At 40.5% G+C, this 25,401-nt stretch overlaps 1 protein-coding gene across 1 annotated transcript in view; it reads right to left on the bottom strand.

Annotated features, from left to right (window-relative positions):
- The window catches only part of ARNT2 (aryl-hydrocarbon receptor nuclear translocator 2), a 104,325-nt gene that overhangs the window by 9,870 nt on the left and 69,054 nt on the right, over positions 1 to 25,401 (bottom strand). Inside the window, exons 9-15 of the mRNA XM_010571943.1 lie at positions 19,830 to 19,906; positions 17,660 to 17,794; positions 16,707 to 16,781; positions 12,439 to 12,590; positions 4,949 to 5,021; positions 4,668 to 4,791; positions 410 to 509 (exon numbers count right to left, since the gene is read on the bottom strand). Coding sequence (XP_010570245.1) covers positions 410 to 509; positions 4,668 to 4,791; positions 4,949 to 5,021; positions 12,439 to 12,590; positions 16,707 to 16,781; positions 17,660 to 17,794; positions 19,830 to 19,906 — 736 coding nt within the window. The remainder of the gene's footprint in view (positions 1 to 409; positions 510 to 4,667; positions 4,792 to 4,948; positions 5,022 to 12,438; positions 12,591 to 16,706; positions 16,782 to 17,659; positions 17,795 to 19,829; positions 19,907 to 25,401) is intronic.

Below are 25,401 nucleotides of genomic sequence, written 5' to 3' on the forward strand. Positions count from 1 at the left end.
AAGGCAGCCTGCAGAAGTACTGACAGCTGTAAGTGCAAAACAAATCTTTGCACCTTCCTAGCTTGGTTGAACGTTCCTCAGATCTCTGAGCCTGCCCCATCACCTCTCAGATTTATTTCCTTTCATGATTTGTTGCTGCTTCTTAGCTTTTTTTCCAATTACATCATCACAGCAACAAGCACCCACTTACCAGCCACTATTTTTAACAGAGATATCCACATCATCTCATCTTGTAAGCCTAGCCTAAGTGCTGAGACATCCCATAGGAGTGAAGTGTACACAAAGCAAAGTTCATTCATGTAAAGAAAGCCCTTGCATCTTAGGTCAGTTTTGTTTCCACTAGAGCAAAGGGGAACAGTCTCCCACTATCAGACAGAAGCTGATACATTCAGGATCTGCACTACAATACCTGAAAGTCTTTCCCGAATGTCCTGGCTGAAATGGGCTTCCCTGTGAGTAAAGCTGCTGGTTTCCTGCTGTGGATGCCGAGGCCATCATTTTTTTATCTGCTATAAAAGAAAAACAAATCACAGAAAGAGAAAAATTTAGGGGATGAGAAAATGAAGGCAAAATTATTTAATGAGAACTGCAATGTATATACGCAGCAGGGATTTTTCTTTCCTTCTTAAAGCTTTATGAAGAAGCCCTGTGGAAGACATTAAGAATGACAATTCAGTATGAGACTAGAGGCACAGCTGGTTTGTGTCTACTTCATACCCTCTTCCCAGGATGTACCTCATTAATGCTATTGTTTGCACGGAACATAACACTGGTACGTGCCCTCCAGCCACACAGCCCAGACCTCTGTGCCCACTGGAAGCTGCTCCCAGCCACGCAGGCAGGAGAGGGAATGCGAGACAGAGAGCGGCTCTGGCCGAGGCCGGGAGCGATGGGTGTGCGAGTCCCAGCTACAGACTGGAAAGGGGAACAAAGGTTTTCTGGAAGAAAGATGGGAGAGTCTGCCTGGGGAAATGGAGGAATGTCACATCCAACAAGCCTGGGCCGAAGAAGGTCTAATGCACGTGCAGCTCCGTGGCCCACCTGGGAACAGCCTCAGGAGAAGGTACATTTCTGGCTCCAGAAGAAACCCTCCAGGGCTGCTGCTGTTATTGCAGCCTCTTTGCACTGAAGTAGCAGCTGAGGGCCCACACCCCGCTGGGTTAAAGGTCCCAAGGAATGGTGTCAAAGAGCCCCTGTACTAACCAGCTGACACCCTGCTTCCCTCCAGGACAGCTGGAGAGGAGTACCCGACTCTCCCAGGCAGCCTGGTGGCATGCCTGCGGATCTCAGGCTGACTACCTGCAAACCTGGGTGATCCTACGGCCCCTACCTGCATTTCAGTCTTACAGGTGGCCGGAGGCACTTTGCTTCTGAGTGTCTGCAAGACTTGCGCACCTGAGCTGTGGCAAGGCAAACCACCGGCCTCTTACGGATTTTGCTACCCTATACGTGGCTTGAGGGAGCCATGAAATGGGATGCAAGCATCCCAGCGGGGTGTAGACAGACTAGCATAGTGAATAACACACATGGAGATGCCATTAACTTTTATAGTCTACTCTTAATGTCGCAACTGGGGATCAGTCTCTAATTGAATGAAACAAGATTGGGTGAACAGTGCCATTTGGTCCCTTAAGTTAGTTTTCTGGCACTGGATTATTCCAAAGCCCAGGGAAACTGCATTACTACCACTTTTCTTAAAATAATTTAAAGGTCTGCTCCACCACCATTTATTCACTTTCCCCGTCTTCCCTTACTACCTCCAAGCACAAAACACTGCGCAACTTGCTGATGGCTCTGCAGTCATCTCTTGCTACACACCTCTGACAGGCCTAGAAATCAAGTCTGCCTCCTCATTGTCCCCTTTGCTCTCTTCAGATTCCCATTCGTTTCACGGGATGCTCTCCTGGACAAAAGGCCTACTCAACTCACAAGTAATAGAAGTATTTTTTAGTCTTCCCTAGCTTTTAGAGACCTTGGGAGTGTGGCTCACCAAAGGCCTCCAACACACACAAGCTCTTCTCCATTAGCTAAGTTCTTCTTACGTTATGTTCCTAACAAGAATCTAAACTTGCCTTCCCAAAGAAAAAATCACCTCAAATTACCTCACAGAAGCCTCAGAGGAGTGCATATGCCACTGATGCATGCTGTCATTGCTTTTCCTCTGTAATGTAGACATTTGTAGAAATTCCTCACTGGCTACATATTGCCCAGCACAGACACTGAGTCTGGGCTGCAAAACTACACTCTCACATAAAAAAAACCAAGAAGAAATGGTGACAAGGTCTAGAAGAGGTTGCGTATATAGTAGGAAGAATTGAGAATGGGTTGGGATATCTTTGAGAAGAAGGACAGATGATTTTGCCTTTTTTTGCAGTAATGACATTCCTGCATGAAATTTCCCATTTTCTAAGGCCACACTTCACAGGGATACCAAACTCTCAGGGTTGGAAGAGACTGAGCCAAAATCCTTCAGGTACTTTAGATATTTGAGAACAACCCGCCACCAAAATTGAGAGTGCCCTAAATGAACTGGAATTCCTCAACTGGAGCAGAGTTACCATGGCAGCTACCAGGGTCTGTGCCGCAGGATGAGGCCAAGACAAAGGGAACGGCTAAACTAACCCCAAACAGCTAAATTGACTTTTAAATCTCTTTCCTGAGTTACATTGAATGCTCTTTAGCCTCTGAATCTGGCCCACATCTCTCCCAGCTGTATTCCCACTCACGACTTTACACACTACTTCTCTGCTCTCACCTTTGGTACAGCACTGAAAATCTATTTTGTTTCGGTGTTTCACCTGTATCCTTAGATCTGCTTCTCTCTAAACCCCATCACTGTACTGGTCATTGATATGCCCCTCTCCCAGCAGGACCAGTGTTTTTGCCTGTAGAACAAAGATCTCCGTAAGAACCACACCATCCCACACTTCAAGGCACTTGCATGAATCGGTGAAGCCAGGCTTCCTCTCCCCACTTTTGTTTTTTAATTATGTGTGGCCACTGCATGCAATTATGGCAACAATCTCCCTATGTCAAACCTGTATTTTTACAGAATGTAGCAGAGAATGAGATTGGGTATCAACATAATGCAAATGTCTTGCAGGCAGCATGCAGGTTTGTCAATATTGGCTTTGGACAGCGTATCTTAACTCTAACTGTGAACCATCTCTTTTTATCATTCAGAGAAGACCTTGATCACAGCTTCCATGAGAAATTCAGACAGGGTGAATGCCCAAAAAAAGCACAGCTTGTAAATTGATAAGAATGAAAAGAGAAATGGCATTTCCAAGAACATAACCTCCCAGCTACCTCACAGCTTGCTAGACCCTTAACCCTAACCCCTCCCCACAAATAGTTGAGAGCTGCCTGAAAAAGAGCCAATAAGGCAGCCAAAAAGCAAGATGTTCTTGCTTGGAAAAACACATTCTGGTGTTTAGGGTTGGCGTCTTGCTACCTTCTAATGGACCCCTTTTATGGCCTCAGCTGTTGACTTCACTGTTAAGAGTAGACAGACAAGGATGAACAGAAAAAAACCAGAGAAGTCCTAGCAACAGGAGGACAGAATATCAAGTCTATCCTGCAGTTACAATGCCTTCTCCATTTGAAAAGGCCAAGCCAGACATAAGAAACCAATACAGTGAGGTCACCTCCCAGCACCCCTGGAGTCCAACTCTGTGGGTCGTTTCCTTCACGCACTGCGTGACACTTGCACGTTGATTTATTTAAAACAAATGTAAAAACTTCTCTTTTTCAGTGAGGACAGTTAAGAACAATAAACAATTAATGAATTCTTCCACCAGCAGTGGAATTAATGAGCCTGGTTTCCTACAGATATATTTCGGGTCACCCCTTCAGCTGCCAGTCTTCTCAATGACTTCTGTCTGTTAGGGCAACAGGCAGCATAGGCTGGGGCTAGTTTGAGTCAGCTACGTCTGTCTGACTGACAAATTGGCTGCTACCTCTTAGAAGAGGGCTTGGAAATCCTTTGGTAATGGTACTCAGCAAGGACTCTGTTCTCACAGTAGTTTTCACGAAACATAGAAGAACATACTATTTCTGAGACTCCTATCACTCTTCTAAGAACTTGCCAACAAGTTCAAAAGTTGTGGGAAAAAGAGCAAGGACTCAGTGACAGGTAACGTGACTGGAGATGCCTGAACTGACCAGAAAACAAGTATATTATTACACCTCAAGGCAGCATATGCCTCTGAAAGCATCAATGCAAAAGCTGGTAATTTGATAAAAAACTGCAGGCCTATCTTAAGACTACATGGTAACTTTCTTAATTCACATCTATTTAGAGATATGAACTCATACCTGCTGTTCCAGAAAGAAAATATGTACTTAGAAACAGCAAGTTCTGCTCAGTATGTTTAGCATCTATGAACACTGCTTAAGGTGCCCTGGTGAAATGAAAAGAGAATCAAAAATAGGTAGCTCTGGTGGTGACACGAAAGCTGTCCTTCCCTCCTTGAATTTACTCTTCATCATCTTTAGAGGAAATATCAACTAAAGGCAAATTCTAGGAAACATCCTGAAGACTGACGTTGCTTGGAAATTTCTCTGCCACATTGTAGTTTCTCTTCCTTCTCTTGAAGCTGTGCTCCACATGATGTAACCAAGCTTAATATAGTATTAAAAATTAAACATCGGAGACATTCACTTACAAGCAGTTATTCCAGCAAACATCTCAGCAAATCTAGGATCTCTCTCCTGGGAGAAGATAGCATCAGGCTTTTCCACAGACTTTCCACCCTCATGAACATTAGCTGGTATACTTGGAACAGGCACCTGTTGAGATACACAGAGGAAGGTAATTCCCTCCATCATATTGGACAAAAAGGAATTCCGGGACAGTCACAATGTATTTTTAATTTTGCTGAAATCTCCCATTGCTTTCTGTTTTAAAAGATCAGAGGCACAAAAATAAAAACTTGAGAAATTTCACCTGAGATAAGTCATAGGATGACAGCCCATCTCTTTGATGTACTTCAAGTTCTGCTTGCTGCTGCTGAAGTTGTCTGCAAAGGAGACAAAATGACTTCATTACGAAAACCAGTTAAGATACAAAAAGGAACAGACATGGTCTCCTATTTTATACTCTGAGTGAAATGTCTCTCAGATGATTTAGTAAATCCTTTCCTGCAAGATTCATGTGTTTTTATAGCTTTCTTGTTGAGAAAGCTTGCACCACAGGAATGTAACAGGGCACATGAAGAGTTCTGCTGTAATAGCACAGAAATGTAGGTGGGTAAGTAATGGAGGATGGAATACAACCTCTTTATAAACAATTTAAGGATTCACTACTAAGACACCAAGAATGTCTCCCTCATATTAATGATGAATATACCAGATCCCTTCACTGACTCTACTGAAGTAAACAGGAAACCTCCAGTAACATTAATGCAGAATTATGCCAGCCAATAAGAAAAAGTGATCAAAGCTCTGTCTGAATCATGTCAGACCAAATGGAACAACCTGTTGAGCTAGAAAGAACTGCATATAAATCCTTCTTTCTAATAAAACCCATTTAACTTGCTTTGGTTCTACTCTCCTCAGGATCCAAGTCCAGATTCTATTCAATTTTTGAAAGCTTTTAAGGCAGTGAATGTCCAGAAAGAAAGTGCTTGTGCTACTATATAAAATCAAGACATTACGGAAAATAAATCTGTGTTGACGAATGCTACAGAAAACACAAGTGTCCTTTTCACGCTAATCAGAACTGAACAAAAAATATCCGTTGTTTAAATGAGACAAAAATCACTGGAAGTAATAGCCTTAATCCAATTATATAAATTTAGGAAAAATTAAATGTGCAGCAGCAACAGAAAAATACTTCAAAAGAAACTGCCAGAGCTAATAAATGTTAGGGGCCATACGCCAGAATGAAGAATTCTAGTGTTGAAAACTCTGCAGATTCTTGAAATACACTTGATTTGTGTTTAGTGTCAGGCTCTGTTACTTAGCTATGACAATTAGCCAGTATCAACAGATAAAATTATTGGAAGTCATGAGAATTAACTGGCAGGTGACCTGTAGGAACAGCATGCAAGTGGTGGTAAGTCAGACATATTCACATTCTACATGTGCAAATATTGCCATTTATAAAAATGTACAGATCTTTTATAGAGTTGTAATATATCTAGCACAGTGATCTTCTGAATCCGTTTCTTCACTTGCTGTTTTTAATTCTGAAAGGACACAAATTCAAAGCTCCTAATTTAAAAAAAAAATAAAAAAAATTCAGAGACAGTTACATTAATTGTTGCTATTGGAAATTTTGAAGCTACTGCAACAAAACAACTTCTACACAAAAAGCCACTGTGCAGTACAGTTTATCGGAAATAAAACCCAATCCTTTTGAAATGAAAGGCAAAAGTGCTACTGATGCATTAAGACCAGAATTTTACCATTAAAATGTGAACTTCTGCTTTCTTGTTTGGACTTATACCATCCCCACACCAGGTCATTAGGAACCTCACTTGTCTGAGCATAGGTTTGTGAGATTGTTTGCAAACAAACCCAGCTTTGTCCCAACACTGAGCTGGGACGGCAGAGCACGAGAGCCACATGATCTTGCCAGCACAGTGCTGGGTTTGAGCTGCGCCCAGGCTGCAGCCTGAACAAGCAACAGCCCTGAAGAGCACGGCCACAGCATCACCTTCACTTCACAACTCGGTGTTGAAAGCAGCTTGCAGCCAACAGGCCAGCTGATACGCAGGCACAACAACTTGAGATTTCCCTGTAAAAAGGAAAGGTTCTGCCGTGGCCCTTGTCTGAAGAAGCATCACTGCCATGGAGAAGGCATAGTCTCTTGCTCTGGCATGGGCCAATACCATGAAGGGCACCAAACCAGTCCCTAGGGTGAAGCTGGGAGCTTGCTGGCATTGCAGCATCTCAGAGACTGCCTATGTAATGACAAAAAACCCCAGCAGCTGCAAAATTATCTAAAAGTTTGCTTTCCATCGCTTGATCACAATTAGCAAGATTAGCAAGAGGATGTGCAGGTAGCATACTATCTCTGTGAGGCTCTTTGCTCAGTTAGCAAAGAAAATATAAGCACCCGCAAATTATGCCAAAGCTCAGAGATTAGGATAAATTGGGACTGACAAGAAAGTAAGCTTGATACTTGCAAATGATACTTGACAGTGGTCACAGTTTCTGTATGCTTCTGGCCTCCTTCTGAAGGAAAAACCACCTAACGGACAGGAATTACATACCACGTGGGTTTTCCCCCAAAGAGACACTATAATGTGACGGGCGGTAATAGAAGAGATTTTGCAAAATAGCAAGATCATGAATTTGAAACTGGATAATTAGGATACGTTTTTCGCCACAGGCTTGAATTTTAGATTTTTATCCAAATCTTCTTTTAAATTTTGAACTAGATAGATCCGAATATCAAGGTACTGAGAGACAAACTTGCAGACAAAGTCAAATGACAAATTAGGCACAAAGTGATGGGAATGTGAGGGACCACTCAAACAAGCTACTGAAGTCAGTAACAGATTTTCTATCCCATGATGCTTTTCCAGAAGACACTTTGCTCAGACACTGGCTACTAGGCTGCATGGCAAATTGGAAAGAAATTCCTGACCTGCAACAAACAGAAGAGTAGAGTAGATGGCCAAAAGCCTTCTGCTAGCTTTATGGGGCAAAAACACATAGTACACAGAATCACTTTTGTGCTATGAGTAACATGCAAAATAAGTCAGTCCTCCAGGTCATTAGAGAGCCATGGATTTTCCACATTATTTTAGCCAACAGAAAATTCCTAAGAATTACCTCTGGAATGCAAAGAAATTCTTTGTTCGCAAGCTTAAAATGCATTCTTTTCCAACAGAACTATAGGAGGTAATTTAATCATGGCAAATCTATGGGGAAGTTTTTCTAAATACCACCCTGTGGACAATAAACACCCATTAAATCCTGTTGTTAACGTGAAAGCTAATTACACTGTTTCATTTGTTTTTATTACCAACAACTTGGTGCGTGTGTCAATAAACAGCACATTAGGTCTCTTCTGTTCTGTATAAAGTATGTTTTCTTGATTCAGCCATATACATACAAATGAGCCAAACAAAACAGCATACTTACTAGTTATTTGTTTTGTAGGCACTTCTAACTTAGTGCTCCTTCGCCCTTCTCTATCTTTCATCTCTAATACTCGTTAAGCTGCAGTACAATATAAATACCACATTGTGTTAACAGCACTGAACTTTGGGAACAACCTCCCAAATCCATTTCCTGTAAAACCCAAATACTTAAGTGTATCTTCACAGAACTCTGTGCAAGCTATGCTGCACTTCATTAAGACTGAAATGTGAAGCCAGGTTAGCATCTTCTGCTGCTGTTTGCTGCTACTGTATAAGTAGTTGAAATGATGCTTGCAGCCTGAAAGAAACTGTGCAGCAATTCATGGACCAGCTGACCAGGGAGAGCTGAGCGCGGCTGTTGTGGCTGCCTCAGACCTTGCCATCTAGCCAGCCCTTTTGACTGAACAGTCAACACATGCAGGTCCCTTCAGTCACCCAATTGCTGGATCACTTTTGTAAAGATGATACAGAACAAGAGCTTATTACCGGTTTGGACAAAACTCAAACTGCCTTCTGAATTTGAAACCAAAACCCGAACTATTCTTGGTGTCAATTTCAGTTTCACAGCTTCAAGGAGTAAATGAAAAAGAAATTTCCTGGCTCTACAGGATACCCAACATAGTGAGTAAAGTATTGTCAAGGTCAACAGAGGACTGCCTGTACTGCAGGAACGCCTGGCTCACCCACAGGTTCTGTATGAAACTGGGAAAGCCCCTTGGCTTGAACAAGGAATGGTTCAGCGAATCTGAAGGTTTTGATAGTTAATTCAAATTTACTTCAGTAAATGTATTTCGAGGAAAAGGGAAGATTCTGTGAAAGTTCCTTCGGCACTGGAGACATTTCAGCCAAATTAATCTCTATATGAACATGAAGTCACCTGTTTCTCTTCCAGGCATCAGAGTAACCAAAAAAGGATCTGAACTTCAAAATCAAGTCTCTATGGTGGGAGAGAAAAAAATATTACTGCATCCCTACCAAGCTATTTTTATGTAATACAGGCGCACGTGCTTCCTGTGTCTGGTTTGGACAAAAAGGGAGTAATAAAAGCCCTGGGGCTGCTGTTCTAAAATCCTCTTTCAGAATCTCTCAAAATCTCCCCCTTTTTAGCCTACAGTTTCAAAGTCACCCCTGTGAAAGGGTCTGTCTTACACTGGCCTTGAGGGATCAGATAGTCCACAGATAGCACTGGGATCATGAGAAAGTAAGTCGTTAGCATCACTACTGTAGACTGGAATTTTATCAGAATAGTTGATCTCTTTAGTATTTTGGCCCATGAGAATGCGAAACAGAAAGCATCTCTCCTACAAGCATGGGCTGATTCATCTGACAGGCTGCCTCCAGCAGTGACCTGTGCCAGCTCACTCTGAGACAAAAGTCTTGAGACTCAGGACAACTGTAGGATTCATAAATGCATGCAGTGCAGCATTGGACTTCGGGAATACAAAAACGAAACATCAAAATTTCCATAAAGGTCAGAAAAATATCTTTCTTCTAGATATACAAAGACTTTTATATAGTTTTATCTATCAACATGACAGATTAATTCATTCAAATGCTGCTCTATGTCTATGTTAAATAAACGCTGACCACAATAATTATTTCTTTTTGGAAATCGAACAGTCCCAACTACACAGGAAGATGTGGTCAAATGAGGGAACTCTTCTTTTCAGCCGAACCTAGCACAAATGCTAAACGTTAAATGCTTCATTTCTCCAGGAAGTTTCTCTTGGATGACTACACCCAAGTGAAACTGAGAGTAAGTTTTCTTTTCTTTTTTTTGCAAGGAACTAAGTGAACATTTGAACCTAATGTTTCGTTATCCTTCCGCATCAAAAGCAAGTTAGGAAAGTTGGCTGTTTGAAGCTCCAAAGGAGTATCTTTAAAAAAAAAAAAAAAAAGAAAGAAAGAAAAAAAAACCCCAAACCAAACAAATCAAACAAACAACAACAAAAAATCAATTAATCCCTCCACAACTGGAACCACCACTGCCCTCTACAGTCTTTCGGGAAAATGCTGTTCACTGACCAAGGCAAAACAAGAGCTATTCTGTTAACAGACAGACACACCGACGTATGTACTGTGGCTTTAAAATATCTTAAGTTAAAAGCTGATTTAAACCTACAGCTTTTGGCAACGTTGCATTTACAATTTCGTGATGAATTTTTAACTGCCTCAAACCTGTATTTTATGGAGCTGGCTAGGTTACCACAGCGACAGAGAAATCAAAATCTGTCTCTGCAGAACTGCCTACAACTGCGCAGTGGAAGGCACCCCTGTTCGGTCTCCACGTGAAGCACTTTGCTGGACCCAGAGCATCTGATACTTCCACTGACATGTAAAAATGGCCACGTACACTGGGGTCAGTACCGAACATCTAGCCCCAGCAGGAGCTGAATGAGGAGGTGGAAATCAACAGTCACCATGACGTACAACTCTGCAAGGCATCTAGGAAATCAGAAGTCAAAACACGACCTCAAATGTAGGAAAAAAAAAAAAAGAAAAAAAAAAAAAAAAGAAAAAAAAAGTAAAAATCCACAAACAGGCAGGAACAGCAGTATACTACAGCAGTCGTCCTTGGAAATCTGTCTGAGAAGTGGAACAAACGCGGAAAAAACAGAAAACAGTTTGAATAATGCATTCTTTCTACTATTCAAAAGCAGACATATAATGGGTTGTATCTTGCCATAAGACTAGAACATTTTCTACATGACAGAAAAGAGGGAACATCCTCTGTCAAAGTAGCAGCAGGCAACTTCCATATTAGGTCAACATCTCTGAGTTGTTATTCAAACCTAGCAAGAGAGATATAACAAGAGCCAGAAGCTGGCACAGTCCTATTCATCACAGTAAGTGCTGCCATGCCAAGCTGAACAGTATAGTGGAGGCTCAGAAAAAAACATTCCCAGAGTCAACACAACGTAAGTCTACAGCCCCACTTTTTGATCTGTGGACTCTTGGGAACAAAGCACAATTAAGCCAGCCTGGGACAGATTTCAGAAGTCACTTTTTATTTTGCAGGCCTGTTTTTGCATATACAAATTATCTGGAAAACAAATATGGGACAGCAGAAGTGTGGAAATATCTATTTTGATGCACAGTGCAGACAGGGGGATATTAGCTGTCTGATTTCAAGACACGTTTGCTCGTTTTCAGTGAGCTTAACTATTCAGCTGTTCAAGCCTGACTTTTTCAGTATGCAGAAAAAACTGAGCAAAACTATTGTGTTGCTGGGTTTCAAGTGAGTGAAAGCACAGCCCTTCTAGTCCAGGTGTGTGTCATGTCCAAAGGAGCAAGTCAAGGAACACGCAGAGACATTAGCTTTCTAAGTTGAATGCCAAAGCCCCAGGGGTTTGGTTTTGCAAGTGGAGCTCTCAGCATGCATCTCCACCAGTAGACTGCTCTTTCAGCATTTCCATTATACAGTCTAACAGGTTGAGATCTTAAAACCAGTAACTTCCTCTGAGCTAAAAACTTGGCAAAAAATCTTTGGTCAGACCAGAAGCAGATTTTGTTTTAGAAATAGGTTAAGTTTATATTGGAAAGAAGAAATATTTATAACCCCCCCACACACTATAAAGTAATGGCTTTATCAAGGCCAGATTAGCTTCTGCAGTTACTGGCTTAGAACTCGGGAGGCTCTAAAAGCACCTCTGCTCAGTCACACAGTGACGAACCTCCACCATACTCCTACGGTGACCTCCTCTTAAGAGGTCCAGTGACAGATTTTTGAAAATATTAACTCAAAGACAGGATGATTTAATTTCCCTCTTAAGATAAGGGGTTGGATCTGTCCCCATACTTGGGGATATTCCACTAGATCTTAACTGAGTATCAGGAACCCTTCCCGCTGAAGCCTACTAGGAAATCATTTTGCCAGCTTTCATAGGCTGTAAGAGTACACACAGCTCAAGGAGAAGATGCCCAGGACTACGGAATGGTAACGATCACAATGCACATGAACACGCAATTTTCTCTTTGGCTTAGGAATCAGGCTAACCTTCCTCCAATATCAGCTGGGCAGCTGGTCTGCTGCTGGAAGCTCTGTGCTAGTTTAAGGCAGCCTGGACTGAGATCAATGGGCTTGTCTACTGACATAACAGATAAGTGACGTTTCTCCCCCAGTGCAGCCAGGCCCTGGAAGCATCACAGGATAATGACACAGAGAAACAGCTATGCTGTGAGAGCTCATGATGCAGAAAACCCCTGTTACAGACTGTGCTGTTATAGAGAAACAAATGTAGCTAGAAACAGGCTACCAAAAAATTGGAACGTGCTTTACAGCAAAAAGCAATGCTTAAATTCTTTCAAAACCACATACACAAGCATCTGGAAAGGCACATACTTTACATTAGTGTTGGTGCAGATGATGTATTCAATCTCATCGGAATAAGGATTCTGAAACGTGAAGCTGCTGGTTCTGATCAGCATCCATTCCCGGTTTTTGGTACGAAAACGATACATCACAGACAGGACTTGACCTTTCAGTTTTACAACCTGCAAAGCCATTTGGAGAGGTTAATAAAAGGAGATTGCTACCTGCTGTGCAAATGAGTAGTAAACAGCAATAACTGGTGTGTTTTAAACTTGAATTACAGAATGCTATGGACACTGCAGGGAGATTCTTAATTTGAAGAGAATAAGCAAAATCTGATTCATGTTTGCGGCTATTTCCTTCAGAATGAAACCCTCATGCTTTGTTGTATAAAATGCCATTTTCCAGCTTGCATATAAGAAGAATACAGATTCAGGACAACCAACAGGTTGTGCTGTTATCCCAGCAGGGAAGCTTTAAGAAGGTTTTATGTGGAACGTTTATTGAGAGATTGACAGAAACCAAACTGAGGATCTTTTAAAGGTTTATATGCAAAATATAAACCAAATATTGCTGCTGAAGCAAAAGGCCACAAGAAAAAACATTTTTAGGTTAACCATCTGCTTTTCTGCTTGGATACCTAGCTACACAATTCATATACGTGATATACCAAATCACACATCAGCATCAAAATTTAGGATAATACTTAGGAAAAACTGCTTTTTTTAGAAACCATACATGGTTGTTTTGTGTTTTTTCCCCCAACACATTTTAAGTCCATCTATGATGGCAAAGTACTAACAAGAAACACTTGCTTCTGGCTTTCAAAACAAGAAAGAGTGAGCCAGCCTTTGAATGGAGAGAACACCAATAAGCCACTGTCCATTTTAATAGTATTAATGAAAACTGAGCAAAAACTCTTTGCTTGGGCAGCCTATTTGTTTATGACTAAGAATTCAAATGTCTGGCAATACTCAGTTCAAATTCTGTCTTTGGTAGCTGAAGTTTTGTTGGAAGTCAATAGTTGGCATCAAGTGAGAAGTAAGAAGCAGCCAGCGAAAGAAGTACGCTCAAAACAATATTGCACACTTGGCACTGTAACTGCATTTTATGCGTTATCTAACAATCTTGGTTTAAGTCAGAAGAAAACTTATATGGTTTTAAGTCATTCAGCTGGCACTTACCTGGGCTATCTGTGTTTATTTTTTATTGCTTTTCCACCAAGTTATCTCAGGGTGCCTCAGGGAAGGAAAGGGAAGGTCTACTGCAAGTAAGTGCCACATCTCGTTGTGGATTCTTAATCCTTATCCACTGGAATTTATTTTTTATTAGCTATCTGCAGCCTGTATTCTCTAAAAGTAGAAAACCCAGTATTTACTCTCTGTCTTTATCAACAACCAATTGGATTAGGAAAAATGCTCCAATCCTGTTTTTTTCCAAAGGTCTGCACTTCAAATCAATCAATTGGATACAGGATTAAATGGAATGAATGCAAACAGAAGACACAAAAAGCTTTAGCAATGCCCAGAAAAGTTCAAAATAATACTGAGGTAAATGTCTTTTGGGTTGTTTTTTTTTAAAATGCTTTTGTAGTTTGAGTTCAGTGAGCGACATTCTTTTATCAGCAATTTTCTACTACCACACCCAGGGTAAAAAAACACAGAGCCTGTGTAAAAGTGTCCAATCTGAATAGCATCCTACTGGATATCAAATAGCTGTATTCTGGATCCTTTGATATTAAACTCTATTTGTTGATCTTGGCCTTAAGACTATCTTATTCTGGCCTGATTTTCCCACCCTGATGAATGAATTTATCTTCCCAAGGAAGTAAAAGCTTTGAGATGGATACTGGCAATTGACCAAAACCTGCAAAACCCTCCCTCCCTCCCTCCTCTGTTATGCACAAACCTGGTTCTGATACTGTCAGCAAATTAGAAATGTCATTTTCAGAGGGTTTTAGGGGAAAAAAAAAAAAAAAAGAGAGCTTATTGGAAATCACAGTTACCTTTTTAATGAAAAGATTTCTGAGGCCAAACTAACAATAATAAAACAAACCACAGTGATCTATTGTCCTGAAGTCTGAATTAAGAAAACACTAATTCTGTAATAATACATAAAGCATATAGAGATTGCTGGTGGGAAAATCCTGAACGTCTTAAAACAGCGCACACAAACAAGACAGCATAAAAAATTTCAAACCTAATGTTTAATCTTTAGTTTTTTACATTCTTTGGAAATAAAAACCACCTGGTGCACAGCTTAACTGTTTACTTCAGTCTTTTATTGCATGGTTGAAATAACAGCTCCAATCACACTGCTACTGTACTGAACAAAAATATACTGAAAAAGGAATTGCCTACTAAAGAAACAGCACAATATTTTCATAGATTGGACACAGGTCAAGTGAACAGAAACTTTCACTTCTAATCTGCATTTTTTTCTGCTGTCTTTTTGTATGACCTTAAGCAAATCATGTAGGTCCCTGCTCCAGCAAATCATTTATGCACATGCCTAACAGTGAGTATGACAGCAAAGTCCCCAGCAGCTGAGTTCAGGGATACACCAGCAGCCTCCCATGGCCTGATCTCACTCTCGGTGAACACAGCGAGGACCAAGTCATTAACGTGAATGTTAGTTGGCCAGCCCTTCTGAGCCCCAGGCAATCACTTCAGAGACGAATGTTTGAAGTGTTATTATCCAGCAGCTCTCTGTTGTTGTGTCTTGGATAAATTAGTGGAATCAATCATTTGGGCATTCGTGAAAAACAATGTATGCGTTCTCGCTGCTCTTCCTGCACCACTGGTGTGATCAGGCACAAGTTCAGGGAGCAGAACCAGCTGAAAGCTAGTCCCATGCAAAAGCAATTAGTTCCTTAGCTAGCCTACCCAGCAAGTCCATCTGTGCTAGTATCAGGACAGTAGGAAGGGTGGGGAGGAAGTCAGGAGGAGAGAAGTGGGAGTAGGACCCGACTCCTGGTGACAGCTACCTACCAGGTAGGTTCAGCTGCAGCATCACACCCCCAAACAAGGTAGGGCAGAGAAGATGACTGGGTGTGGTGACCCGTTTCAAGCCTGTGAATCAACATCTTGAATTTAAAAGGTCTTTAGCTGCCGTGTGAACTCAGTCCATTCAAGGGACATGAAGTGGATGCAGAGCGCTCACACAGTCTTTTCTGCTAGCTCAGCAATGGGGTTGGTAGTGTGCACTTGAGGGAGGGGGTGCTGAGAAATAGTTCGAGAGTACTAACATCTTACACTATCCCAAACACTTCTGTAGAGACCGTAACCTCAGTTTCACAATCTATTCTATGGACACAGATTTAATTGTTTTCCCCAGAGAGGCTTTTCAATCTCTGTTTTTGCATGCCATGCCTGAATAAATAGTTGGCTATACAAATTATTTTAGAAGTCACTTCATATCCATGTTTCACAGCTGAAAGTACATCTCAGCATCCAACGCAAGATGGATCAACAAAACTTGGTTGAGCTACAGGCTGTTGTCAGAAAATCTGGAACCACTTAGATCATCTGAACCTCAATAATTGGTTAAGCATACTACACCGTGCTTTCTAGTGCAGTAGGGAAGGCACTGAAAAGACCAGCAACAAGCAGGAGGCTTGGGGAAAACACTCCTAGTGTATGTCCCAGATCGATTTGAAGCAATAAGCTCTACAATGGAATAAATGCCTTTGCTATAGCTGATGTAAATGTGGCCCACTCTAGAAACACATCCAGATCAGTAACTCTTTCCATATGTTGTATTTCTTGTTACTTCTGTCTGCATTTCAATTCCTAATAGGGAGAAGGGCCAAATTCTCTACTGATGTAAAGTGGTGTAACTCCATTAAAGTATGAAGCATGTCATCTACACTAGCAGAGAATTTAGGTCATAAACAATCCAGCATTACAGAGGAGTGTAACTACTTTCAAATCAACAGCCTACCTTGGAAGGTACATACTTTTGGTTACCACTTAACATAGTGAGAGCTACACAGGCACCTCCAAAACAGCTCTAACTGTGTAGTGAACATTCATCTAATTTTTTGTAAAAAGAAAACAAAATGTATAATTAGGTGACTTATTTCTGAAAACACAGCAAACAGATCCTGCAGTTTAAACTACTATTTATACAGCTTAACTGATTAGTAACTGATCAACAAATTGTTTCATATCTTGCCACTCCTTCTCCTGCATAACTGAAAAAATACCTTGAAATGAAAAAGAAAAGCTACTTCTCTGAACAAAACAACAACAAAAATAATAAATAAATGGCAGAAAAAAAGGAGCAGGACACAGCACCTGTTGGAAACTCTCCCTCAGATGGCTTTGATCTTCAGGATGGCAGAATTCTAAAATATCTTTCCCCAGAAGATCCTAGAATAAAACGTAAAGCTGTGTAAAAAAAACTCAGACCACAACACAAATCCGCGTGCAGATCTGCAAGTAATCCTTGCAGATACTAGATCTACCACCCTGAGTACTAGACTACTCAGTTAATTGGGGATGAATCATACAAACAAGGTTTGTAGGCATCGTGCCCCACATTATATTTGTACTGTTGTACAGATATATGTATTTAAAACAAATTTTAAGTGATTTTTTTAATACCTGTGAAATGGTATCTTGAAGAGACTGACATCCTCTACTACAGGTCGTTTTATGGAACTAATTTTTGTAAAAACAGTTACTATAAAGCTACGAAAAATCAAAATAAATGGGAAAATTTAATGAGCAAGAAATTATTTTTGCCTGTAAATTGCAACTGTTGAGACTTATCCGAGGGAGAATTGTGGCAGTCAGGAGATAATTTACTGTTCTACTTAGTTCTGCGACTAGCCTCCTATACAGAGGAGCAGATGCAAGCCTAAGGGAAAATAGATGCCATAAATGATGTTTGCTTACTGTTCAATAGATTGGAGGAAGTAAAGACCTACACGACTAAAACTCTCTCCAAGCACTGTTAACTTTCTATAATAGAAATGTCTTCACTGGAAAGCTGTGCAAGGTTTAAAGCATCTTGCTGTTAGAATTCTAATCAGATCTAAAATGTATAAAAAGACATCCCGCATGACAAAGGGGAATACTATAAATTTTAGAGGCATGGACAGTAAAGAAAAATGAACAGCATTTAGTGCACGACATGAATTATCAGCTACAAATACTTTAGGTTTTGCTGCTTTTGTTTTTAATGTGGAAACAGAACTTTATTTATTGGCTCTAATCAGTCTCTGCATTTACAGCAACTCACTGACCTGGGGCTGGTAGCCAATGACGCTGATGCACCTTGGGTCGACAAAGGTGATGACTCCATCAGAATTGTGTCTAGACAAAAACTCAGTTGGGACCGACATGCCATTCATGTCCATGCACACTGGAGAGCTAGTTACCTAAGACCAATGAAGTCCACAGCATTTAGTCCACAAAACAGTCACCTTAAGTTAAAGTTGATAACATAGCTAAAGAATAAAATCTGTTGGCTGACTGCTAACTACTGAAGGAAGTTGTAAATAAAACAACAACATGACTAAATGACACAGAACAACCTTTAGTCTAGTTTGCAGTGCAAACATCTCACCCCATGGCACATATCTAGGCTTAAGAGCACAGCAGGAAAACAAATACATCAGAAGTTCCCAACAAGGGGGGATATAAGTATGGCTGAATTCATCTCACTCTGTGGGACCACGTTAAAGTTTGGCATCTTGGTTCCTACCCTTGTCAACCAAGAATAAGAGATTTCCAGAGGACAATTCAACCCACCCATTTTAGGATGGGAAGGTCAATCTCTATAAGAGGACAACTCACTGTCTGTAAACATATCCAATAGGAATAACTCAGACTAATACTCGACTTTCAGGTGAGGGTCATCTGAGAACACCCAGAGAACCTGAACAAAGTTCTCCAGAGACTGAGGTAGGTGATGATGATATTGGACCAGCAAGTGGCTGCTCACAATGAAAAAATGCACTTCTCCTGTAAATGCTCCTCAAAGCTCATCAGGGAGAATGATACATTTCCAGCTCTCTGCCTGAAACCTGTGCAATCAGGCCACTTCGTACCCTATTGTTGCTGTCCTGAAGCAGATTAGGCAGTTAACAGTACGCAAGATTTCAATTTGCTGTTACAGAGCAGAGTTTATAATCTGTGCACCTTGACTCCTTTGTGATTAAAAACCCGTCCCCAGCGCCTCTTCCTGCCCTCCCTCACATACCCTGCTGGGTCTTCTAACATAACAGATGTTTTGATACTCCACATGTTACTAATGTGATTTTCTCGGAAATCATCTTTCTTTGGCAGCTGTAACATATGAATCCCCATAACTTCCTTCTCTTCATCAGTGGAATATATTACCCTTGATTATAAAAGCATGATTAACCTAAAAAACATCATGCAATACTTTTGTAGCTCTGCCATCACAATGGAGACACACTCTGCAGAAGTGTTAACACTGCACTAACGTGCAGGCTGTTCACTCAAGTAAGATGGGTTTGGCACCTGTGCTCTAATGAAAGGGTCACTCTACTTTGTCAGAAGGAGCAATGCCATCCTAGCAGATGGCAATGAGTGCAGGCCAACAGGACATCATGCAGGAGGCTCAAACATGTTCACCCATGGCACAATTCCCAGACCAGGAAGATAAAAACTAGCCTCCCTGCTGCGGTGAAGGAGATTCACCGTGACTGGTCTAGCTCCCACTTAGAATTCTCATCAGCAGTGAACAAAGAAAGAAAATGCAATACATCAATTGCAACCATCTGGACAAAAAGGAAGTAAAATTTTATTCTCACAGTTCCCTCGGCTGACATCACATCTGAATGCACACTATAATACAAACTGAGAATAAAGCCATTATTCGTGAAGTGTCTCTTGACTGCCCTATCTTTACCATTTTCAGAGTAACTCCTGCAATCACAGTTTTTCAAGTAGTTGATTAGCCAGAGAGAGAGAATGAATGAAAGAACAGCAGGGAACATGTCACTGGCCTTGAGAACCACTTTAACCTACCATCTGCAGCACCTGTACTACCACATTTCTCACAATCTAGAATATCCCAGCCCTGTGCACCCAGAGAGTAGCAGGCCTCTACATGCTCATGGTCCAGAAGAACCTTTGCTACTGTTGTTGGGTTAAATACACAAATGCAGCAAAATCACATATTCATTTTGCTCTGTTGACATGTTCTAAACAAGTTCTGCCCATAGCAGGGTGGTTGGAACTAGATGATCTTTAAGGTCCCTTCCAACACAAACCATTCTATGATTCTATAAATCACTGGCTGCACACCGACATCAAGGCACTTTGTATTTTGGAGGCATGTAAAAAGTTACAGCCTAGTACCAGAACTTCGTGCAAATACTTTACAACTAAAGCACAAGACTGATTATGCTTTCAGTAGTTTATATAAAGAAAGACTGGCATTACCTGAAGCCTTCCTATTGCCACGAGGCAATATTTACTACCTTGTCCCACATCAGCGTCTTCTTCTGGTATAGTCATTCCTAGAGTAAAAGATAACAAATACTGTTATAATTAGGAAATCTGGATGAGCAGAGATGCTTCTAGATGCTCTGAATCAGACAAAATAACCTTACTGTCTTCTCTAGGATTCAGGCATTATCTCTGGGTTCAGATCAGATGATCCTTCTCAGTCATGCTTGATCCTACATACCTCACATGCATATACAGTACCCACAGCAGCAATTTTGGTTGCCGAAGACAAAGCAGATACAAAAATTCCATTATACACCGAGACGGACAGTGACATTTCCATGAGTACTGCTCTGCAGCATGTTACTGCAACCATGTGGTCACTTAATATCCTCAGTGAATGCACACTATGTACAGTTTTCTTTGTGAATACTATGTTACAATGAGCCTTAAACACAAGGCACAGTCTAGATTATTCATTAACTTCATGCTCATATTTAACAGCCAGTTCTACTTTTTTCTATAATGGACTCAATCTGGGTCGTTACGTTGAAAGACTGAAAAAATGCGGATGCTTTGCTAACAGTGCTTGTTTCAGTTGTGTAACAGGAGTAACTATTATAAACACAGGAATAATTTCAAAACATACGTGTGTACTGATTTCCATCTCAGTGTTTCACAAATAGGAACATTCAGATTAGCTCTGTTTACTTGCTAGTTGGCTAAGCCTTATTTAAGGCTATTTCCCAACTCCAGTTTTGAGATACCAATTTCCTTGAAAAAACATCTTCCAAGAGTGACACTGCTGACTTAAATTAAGTGAATTGTAAACTCTTTCACAGGCTTTTCAAGGAATTCAGTCACAACAGGCAGTGAATCATTTAAGGGGCACTTTAAAGCATTAATGAAATTAATTGCAAAGCAGCTAACAATTATGAAACAACAGCCACTTTATTCTCAAAATTTGTAATTTGCAATGTAAGTCATCTTTGGACCGTGCAGAGGATGACAGCATACAACTTTCTTAAATGATGCCTCTGAAAAAAGACTATAAATGCTGCTGAATGAACTGAAGTAGTCTCTGAAAGAAGTTATTTTGTTTCAAAATAATTGAATCTTATCTGACAATCAGTTTCTAGATAGTACCCTACAGGTATTTTTCAGTTCTCACTGAGCTATATAAAAAAATAAAGTGTACAAAGTATGAAAGAAAAAACCCCCATAATTTTGTATAATATATTCAAACTTTTTTTGCAATGGAATTCACACTTTTGCAGGTGTAACTTCATTTGCAGCTCCCTACATAACTAGGATTTTATCAGGGCATCTCAAGAGCTTTAAAAAGGAGAAGCATTATTGTCCCTTCTAACAAGTGGAAAATTGAGGAGCAGTACGAATTTCAACATCACACACTACAAGAGCTGGGCAAAACCCCCTTGTCTTCCTACACAATGATCTTGTTATCCAGAGATACAAATGTGGCCCTAAATAACTCCTTGGCTTCTAAATCTACGTGATATCCCTCACCGAACGGTGAGATATTCCTCTGAAATGTTTTCTTAGAAGCAGTATGAGAAGCTCAAGATGGCAGTATGTGACCTTAGGAGTACATTTTAAGAAATCAATCATTAAATACGTAAGTTAAAAATAACATCGGGTGGAATCAACACATGTTATTTTGCAATTAAACATAATTTTGTGCTTCCGATAAAGGCGCCTCTGTGGGTTACTATGGACCCAAACTTTCACCTGAGATCCTTCACCTGATTTAGAACATCCTTGAAATGAAGACAACCTGCATTTACCTTCCCTGCAGGACTGTTCTGCACTACCTGCAGTTTATCAGGTCCTTCAATCAGTTAAATTACAAAGCCTCATTTTGGTATTTCACACACCACTACACACCAGGCAAACCACAAACAAGAGCCCAAACACAAATAAGTCCCATGCTCTGAGACACCAGCATACCACAGAGAGTATAAACCACTGACGTGAAATTACAGCTAAGAGATTCATATTACAGAAGTATTTTGTTTTCTTTCCTTGCTGTGTTTACACAGTTATTTCTTCAATACAAGACTTAGCAATTAGCTAGTGACAGCTCCAATAGGCAAAAGAACTGCATTTGGCTGCCTCTTGAGAAAAAGGGAGAAAACTACCCTGAAAAAGCAGCAGCGAACATTATCTACTCAAATTTGTGTCCACTTTACACAAAATTTTGGCAGTCATGGCTATCTGCTCAGATACATGTGAGGTACCCAGAAGGGTGAGCTCCCAAAACTAAACCTAGCCTCCTCCACATGAGCAACTTTTAGTTTTAAACAGGTAGAAAATGGTTAACTGAGAACTGTGTGCAGTTTGCAGGGGATGATAACTGGAATCCAGCAGTTTCACCTTAAAAAGCAGTGACTAGAGGTGTGAACTGAGAGCAGGACAAATTAAATGATGCAGTAGTGTAGGATGGAGCATGAGGATGCTGACTCCACTGCAAACGAAATGCAGCAGTGTACAAAAACAACCACAGGAGGAAAGAAAGCACTGGAGCAACAGCAGATTTCCAACACAACACTTTGGCTGGAAGATGGCAGCTGGGACCGCATCCCTCCAGGAGATGGATGAGGAGTCTCTCGCTCCTCAGTTCTGAACTCTGCACCAGGGCAAACCTGCAAGTTCAACCATGAGCCGAAAGAACAAACATTTTAAAAGCTGGTGCCCGAAGCAATCACAGTTACATTCAGACAGCTCGGTACAGGTGGTCTCAATTCAAAGATGGTGAGTGATTCTAGGCCTTACTGCCTCCTGAGGATTTTCTTGGTGGATGCCTGGTACTTCTGAGAATTAGGCCACTTATACACAGGCGCCTAAGTGCTGTTTTAAGGAAATAATTCTAGGCATTCTAGTTGGATAGCCTTAACCAAAAGGTCCCTTTAAAATGGAGTTTTCCATTTGAGAAGGACAAATTTGAGTATTTTCCCTTAACTTCAAAAGCTTTTTCAATCATTTTCTTAGTGGCACAGTGTATTACAAAGGACAGCAAAGATACTCAGCTGGATGGCTTCCACTTCGTTTAATCTTTTTTCTGCAGCTTTCAGCAATGCTTTCCTTTTTAGGAACTTGGTCCATGCTTGCTACTGCCCAAATAAACTCAAAGCAACATAAACAATCTCCAAAATTAAACCTAGCTAAGAAACACCATTTCTGATGTCACTCTGTTGGCAAGAGAGGCTGTTGTTCTAATTTTCACTTTTTTTTTTTTTTGGAAGATGGACTACATTTGGTCTGTATAACACACTGTAAAATGTATTAGTTGCGTTATCGCACAAGACACCCTATGAATAAAAAACAATCTGCCTAGAATTAATCAATACATGACCCAATGAATTGCTAACCCTTCCCTAAAAGGGCCCAGGGTAAAAATATGCCAAAACGATTGTCTGCTCGTTTGCAGTGTAGGTCCTCTTACTGACAGCATTCCACAGAGGGAAATTGTTTTCTTTACTCTCTTGCTGACAGTTAGAAAGTTTCAAATGAGGGTAAGCTTATATATGAGATGCATTCCTAGAGAGATTTACTTTTGCTTTAGCATACTTCCTATTAAACATACTCCAATACAGACAGGTAAATAAAGATATGTGTACTGTGCTTAATACTGGTTTGTCCAGCTCTTAACATAACGTAATATTGCTCCTTAACATCACTAAGTACCATCAGTATCTCCAAAAAACATTGCAAAAGCCTCCAGGAAAACAGCCATGAAACTGATCTTTAGGAGGCTAAATAAACTAAATAAACATACATTAGTTATTCACATTCTTTAGGTGTAACCCTGAGAAGGGCTTTATTTCTCAACACCAAATATATGCTCCTCTTGAATAATAAATATAGTGCTATGCTTGTTCAAGTTAATATCAACAATTTGCAAAGCTAAGCCTGCAACTGAGCATCACAAATAGAATGCTGTGTCGTTAGAGGTTATGTTTAATTTCCAAGTGTCCTTTATGCCAGCAAACAGTTTCCCACAGGGCAATGGCATGTATTTGAGTGGACATAAGGAACTTTTTAGTTTTCCCAATGAGCTTCCAGTTGGCTCTAACAACAGAACAGCTTCATGTTCTGCCTTCTTTCTCTATCCTTTTGCCCCGTATTTTCTGCAAGACACAGAACAGTGTTAGTGGATTTGTGGTTTTACTTCACTACACTCAAAAATAAATTATTTATGAGTCTTTAGAAGGACGTAATTTAAGTGTCCAGTGGTCACTAGCAATCCCCTCCTAGTGCCTATCTCCATCAGAACCATTTCTGACAGTTACATGCCGGTGCATGAAACTGTACTTTGTGACTTTATCTCCCATACACAACAACAGAAAAAGGCTTTCACAAAAAAAGGCTGTGGATGTTTACAGCATACCAAGGAAAAACCTCATGAAAAATCCCAACAAAAACTAGATTCTTCTTCTTAAAAAAAAAATAAATTAAAGCCTTAAAAATGACAGCACTGCAAAGAATATTCAAGCAACTATTTTGTTTTGTATTGGAAGAGGGAGTACTTTGCACAAACGTCCCGATTCTGGCCAAAACTTTAACATAACCTAACAGCTTTGGCATGCTGTGGTTAAGACGTTACCGTAAGTCTGACTTGGAAGATTAAAATGTTTCTTTTTTAAGATAAAAAACTAAGGGGGGAAAAAAAAAAAAAGATTTCAACATTATTTGAATTTAACATTATTCTGGGACTTTTTATTTGAAGTTTTCGAAATAAGTATCTATCTAAGCCTTTTCTTCACAATGTGTTTTTCTGCAGGTCCTGGCTTTGATTTACAGAAAACTAGCAACATCCTGACAGACTCTATCTTCTCCCTCCACTGAATATTTTCCATTAATTTTTATGGCATGAAAAAAAAACCCATTAGGAAAATATCATATGGACCACATAAGATTCATTTCCTTCCAGGAACAAGATGCTCAGAGGGGAAAAAAATAGAACCAAAGCAAATGCATGCTTAAGTTGAAAACTGAATGATCAAGAGAAGGTCAGCATTTCCCAGTTTTGTGAATGGTTATGAACTTGAAGCGTTGTCTAGGCTAAGGATCACAAGCTGCTTCACTGGGAACAGGGGGACAAAGGCTGGAATTGGTGCTCAGCCAGTTTCAAACACGGGGTCTTTTTACCTCATTCAAAATAATCCAACACTGCACTGTCATTATTTCATCTAACATACACTCCAGATAAGAAACGAACAACATACTGTTGGAATGTTGATCTGGAATACCTGACTCTTTTTTCCTTTGACTTCTACACAAAGTTTACCCCGATTACTTGAGGTCAACGTATAATTAATAGGGATATAAGTGTGCAGGTATCATATGCCAGGTTTTGTACTTCAGTTTAGTTTTATCCTTCTCTTGCGGGCACAATGGAGGAAAATGAACAGACCATTAACAAACTCAGCCCGAACAGATGCACTCCTCAAAGTGGCTGGGTCTTCTCTCTGTCCCCCATTCATTCAGAGGCAAACACACTGTATTAAGGGAACAGCCAAATAGCTCCTTTTCCAGGGGAACACAG

Source organism: Haliaeetus leucocephalus, unplaced genomic scaffold (genome assembly GCF_000737465.1).
Source record: "Haliaeetus leucocephalus isolate CR32 unplaced genomic scaffold, Haliaeetus_leucocephalus-4.0 Scaffold339, whole genome shotgun sequence".
Lineage (NCBI taxonomy): Eukaryota > Metazoa > Chordata > Aves > Accipitriformes > Accipitridae > Haliaeetus > Haliaeetus leucocephalus.